The 4,860-nt window shown below is 42.1% G+C and overlaps 1 protein-coding gene across 1 annotated transcript in view; it reads right to left on the bottom strand.

Annotated features, from left to right (window-relative positions):
- Positions 1–384: 384 nt before the first annotated feature.
- The window catches only part of CSUI_007120 (wd g-beta repeat-containing protein), a gene marked incomplete at its 3' end in the record, with an annotated part of 6,475 nt that continues 1,999 nt past the window's right edge, over positions 385–4,860 (bottom strand). Inside the window, exons 2-7 of the mRNA XM_068067270.1 lie at positions 4,415–4,819; positions 4,058–4,130; positions 3,146–3,267; positions 2,525–2,707; positions 1,430–1,519; positions 385–660 (exon numbers count right to left, since the gene is read on the bottom strand). Coding sequence (XP_067920758.1) covers positions 385–660; positions 1,430–1,519; positions 2,525–2,707; positions 3,146–3,267; positions 4,058–4,130; positions 4,415–4,819 — 1,149 coding nt within the window. The remainder of the gene's footprint in view (positions 661–1,429; positions 1,520–2,524; positions 2,708–3,145; positions 3,268–4,057; positions 4,131–4,414; positions 4,820–4,860) is intronic.

The raw sequence follows: 4,860 nt of genomic DNA, 5'->3' as shown, positions 1-4,860 counted from the left end.
CTATCTAACTATCTTTAACCTATCTATCTATCTATCTTTAATCTATCTATCTATCTATAGACTCTTGAAGCGATCTCTATCTCAATATAATCCTTATCGGCTACTGTCACTACACCCCAACAGAAAGAAAGAATGAAAGAAGAAAGGGGAAGACAGAAAGAAAGAGAGAGGGACATTTTCAGAAGCGGAGATTGAATGCTGATAGGTCAATCGATGGCGGCGTGTGTGGGGGAGGAGTCGAGAGCATCGACGCACCTCCTCGAGCCATATAGCCGTCGGTCTTCCCTCAGTCCTCTCTCTCCTCATCAATCGATACCCCCCAACTACCACTCTCCTAGTGACAGTAGTACTTAGACTACTAATACTGGTATCACCGCTCCTACTTGCACTACTTTTGGGACTACCGCTACTATTCGTACTACTTCTACTACTACTAGTAGTAGTAATAGTATTGGGACAAGTGCTACTATTACTAATGCTGCTAGGACTCCTGCTGCTTCTTCTTCTCCTCCTACGACTACTCCTGCTATGAGGTGCCTGGGTATGGGTGTGTGGACGGATACCTGGAGCTCCGGGGTCGTCAAGGCGTAGTATCTGCTGCTGAATGTCGTAGACATTCACCTCCCCTCGATCCGACCACGTCGCTACTAATCGATTCATCTACACGCCAGTCAACCGAATAGAAGCGCAAACACTAGAGAATACACTCAGAGAAAGACATGTCGAGGACACAGAAAGAAGAAAAGAAAGAAGATAGAAAAGAAGAAGACAAGTATATCAAGGAAAGGACGGAAGATATAGAACACTCAGAGAAGAGAAGATGATGTAGACGTCAAACCAGTCAGACCTATTCGACAGAAAAGTCAGTCTCTTTCTTTCTTTCTTTCTTTTTCTCTGGAATTTCATAGGACGCTTCCTAAGTTTACTGCTCCTACACACCAAAGAGATACGCATTCACACATCCACTTACATACATAGTCATACATATACCTATACATTATATACATGTACTAGCTCTCTTCTTCTACTACTAGATCAAGACCACTCCCTGTCCTACATATTCCTGAAGATACATCACACACATACATACATGTATATATATGTCTCAGACACTATTAACCGATGGATATACCTGTCCAGCGATGTATACATATATATATAGATAGATCTAGATATATCAAGCTGAAGACAAGATAGACTGAAGATAGAGGTGGAAGGAAGGGGGGGTGTATCGAGGATCCATTCGTAGGAGTCGAGAGAGATGATCGGGCTCTTGATGAAGAGTACATAGAAAAGAAGAAGAGAAAGCAAGAGACTGAGAAAGAGAGACTTTGTTCTGTGTTAGCTCTTCCTTATCTCTTTCTTTCTTGTCTCTTTCTTTCTTCTTTTCCTTTCTTTCTTTCTTTCTTTCTTGTTATGTTGAAGTTACCTGAGGGCAGCATCGTAGACGGTTGACGGTGCCTTGATGAGCCCGAATGCGAAAGTCAAACTTTGGCTCTTCCTCTGACCCTTCCACACTCTACAGAACACCAGAAAAGACAAAAAGAAAAAGAAGAAGGAGGAAGTGAACGAAGAGAAGAAGACGAAGAAGAAGAACAGAGAGAAAGAGAGAACAAAGAGAAGAAGAAGACAAGAGACGACGATAGATAGATACCCAGACAAAAGACGAAGAAGAGAGGGAAGGGGAAGAAGACAAAGAGAAACATAGAAAGAAGAAGAGGAAAAAAAAACCGAAGAGGAAGGGCATATAGAAAAGAATACGTAGGAGAAGGAAGAAGAAGAAAGCGTCTACATTCTCTCTCTGGAGTCTTCTTCTTCTTCATTCGCGTCAGTGATCGAGAAAGGAGATGTCTATTATCTACCGCATTTCTTTCGTCCAACAAGTGCTACAGAAGAGAAAAAGAAGAAAATGAATGAATGAATTCTTGCTTTCTCCTAAGAAAAGAGAGGGCTTGAAGGGAATACATCTATACCCGTAAACAGAAGATACATGAAGGCAGGAAAGAGAAAGAGAAGATACTCGTACAGAGTCTAGGTAGATAGATAGATAGATTAAGGAGAGACACATAGATAGATAGATAGATGGAGACATCTCTCATTCTCTACATGCTTTACAGACTAGTGTGGGAGACTAAGCAAATCAACAAGCAGAGGCGGACCCAGCGAGAGACTCTTACTCCCTCTCTCCCTCTCTTCTTCCTTCTATCTTCTTCTCTTTGCATTTTCCGAGCAGAGCAATCATCTATTTAGTCTCCCCTTCTTTCTCGTTTATCTATCTACATGTATGGGAGTCCCACGGACGACCGGAGAATGAATGCGAGAGAGAGTGCATGCAGAGAGATAGATAGATAATCCGGCTACACGTTCCTCTGCCTCCCGTCATCCTCCCTTCCATCCTAGACCGTCACACACACACACGCTGTATGTACACCGACACGAACAGAAAGAACTGCAAGCAAAACAAAAGCACCGCACTTCTTCTTTTCTTCACCTCTTCTTTTTCTCTTTTCTTTGCCTGTCTTACATCATCATCGTCGTCGTCTCCATCGCTATCTTCGTCTTCGTCGCTATCTCTGGCGTCTTTGTTGGTCTTATGGAGATCGCTCCATTTCATGACGAAGAGGCGGTTGCCCGAAGACTTCTCTGCTTGTGTCCCTCCTACTACATATGCTGTATACGGAGGTTTGCAAGACACCATAGCCTGGCACTGAGGCAAGAAGAAAGAAAGAGTGAGAAAGAAAGAAAGAAAGTTGATAAGAAGAGGGCGGGAGACTGTTTGGTTTGGTATTCTAGGCGGTAGACGATCGTTGGAGATGTACCGATAGAGATAGAGATAAAGAGAGAGATATACCATGGAGATCCATCTGTTAGACAACCCTTGAATAATGAGGAAGTCTTTCTCTTCTTCTTTTCATAAGGATCAAGCTCTATGAAAGCATCTGTCTTATACCTTTGGCCTATCTTTAGTCTATCTATCATCTATCTTTGATCCACCTTATAGATCGATTTCTCTCACATTCTTTCTTTCTTTCTTCTCTTTTCTTCTGTTCTTTCTCTTATCCACTGATGACTTTTCTTTTTGTCTCTTCTAGTTGTCGTATGAGTTCATTTTATCGCTTCGTTCTTTTCTTCTCTTCTTTCCTACCGCAGTTGCCTCTCCTGCTCCCCCTGCTAGCTGTGTGAGAATATCGAAGGATAGGCAGGGCCACTCCATGGTAGCTCGATGTAGCATCTCATACGCCGAACTGTCGTAGTCAAGCTCCTCATCTTACAAAGAAATAACAGAAGAGAAGAAAGAGATCGAAACAAGAAAGGAAGAGAAAGAAGAGATTCTGCAAAACTAAAGCGATCTATCTCATCTCTCTCATTCACCTAGATACGACCACACATACGTCTATAGAGAGTCATCGTCAGTACATATCTATATAGATATATATACATAGAAAGAGAGAGAGAAAGAGTCGAGAGATAGATAGATAGATAGATGAACTATTGAGGATAGAGTGGCTATTGAAGATCCATGGAGTATTGAAGATGGGATGCATGCAATGCAAAGACGAGGAGGGCGACGAGAAAGAGAGAGAGAGAAAAAGGAATGACTCGATCCTTCAGACTTTTCTCATCTTTCGAGAGGAGAAAGAAATTAACGAGGAGAGAGACAGCGCAGAAGAAGAAGAAGAAGAGGCATAAGAAGAAGACAAGGAAAGGTGAAGATGAGCCTAGCCCTATCTCTACGAAAGACAGATAGCTCGAAGATACAAAGATGAATATACAGATTAGAAATAAATTGAAGATAGACAGATTAAAGATAGATACGTAAATTAGTGATGGAGAGATAGATTAGAGACAGACAAGAAGTTGAAAGATAAATAGATAGATTAGAGATAGATAGACAGATTAAGGATGGATAGATAGATAAATCAGAGACCAGTAGATCTTCAGTCTTTGTTTCCTCGAGAGAGAGACAGAGAGATCCTATGGGATTGGCGTGTATTTCTTTCCTTTTCTTAATCTTTCCTATGTTGCGTGGGTCTTCAAAGCTTCTGTTGAATTTTACCTGGCGAGAGTTCATCTATGCCGGGCCTCCATGCACGAACACTCTTTGTCTTAGCAGAAGAAGAAGAGGAACCCTGAGAAAAGAAAGAGAAGAGAACGAGAGTGGAGAGAGGACAGATAGAGATCTAAGATCGCGTAGGGACGTTTTTCTTAATAGATCAAATCCTTTCTCCAGAACACATATAGGGCAGATACACATTCATTCTTCTAGACTCTAGAGATATACATGCACCTTCATAGCAACTCCCACATGGAGAGAGAAAGAGACCAAGAGACAGCAGTCTAGATTTGTGTGTCTATACAGCTATAGATGGGTTACGCGTGAAATATAGCAGCTAATCATCTTGTACGACGGTACCTCTCCGTTTACTTCTTGGCTTTCTTCATCTTTTTCCTTCATTTCTTCTTCTTCCTCGTCCTCTTCTTCTTCGCTGGAATTGCCCTGCCCATAGGCTTCTAAGCCATGTGTATCTTCTTCGTCGAACTCATCGTCAAAGGGGTCCTCGAAGTCAAGCTGCTCTTCTTCTTCTTCTCCTCCTTCTCTTCCTTCTCCTCTACATTGTCGAGACTTTCCTTCTTCATCTTCTTCTGCTTGGCGCTTTCTCCTATGTGAGGTAACCTCTTCATTCTCAGATTTCTTATTCTTCTTCTTCTTCATTGAGAGAGAAGAAGAACAAGAGCCTTTCTCAGGAGACAGCTTATCTCGCATAATTGCTTCTTCTTCTTCTCCCTGTGCATACCCACCACTGCTACAGGAGCTCGCCTAGAAACACCAAAAATACAAAGAAAGAAAGAGAGAAGAAG

This window comes from Cystoisospora suis (assembly GCF_002600585.1).
Source record: "Cystoisospora suis strain Wien I chromosome Unknown contig_3679, whole genome shotgun sequence".
In the NCBI taxonomy this organism is placed as follows: domain Eukaryota; phylum Apicomplexa; class Conoidasida; order Eucoccidiorida; family Sarcocystidae; genus Cystoisospora; species Cystoisospora suis.
The sequence above is the reverse complement of the archived record's forward strand: the minus strand, read 5'-3'. Positions and strand labels throughout refer to the sequence as shown.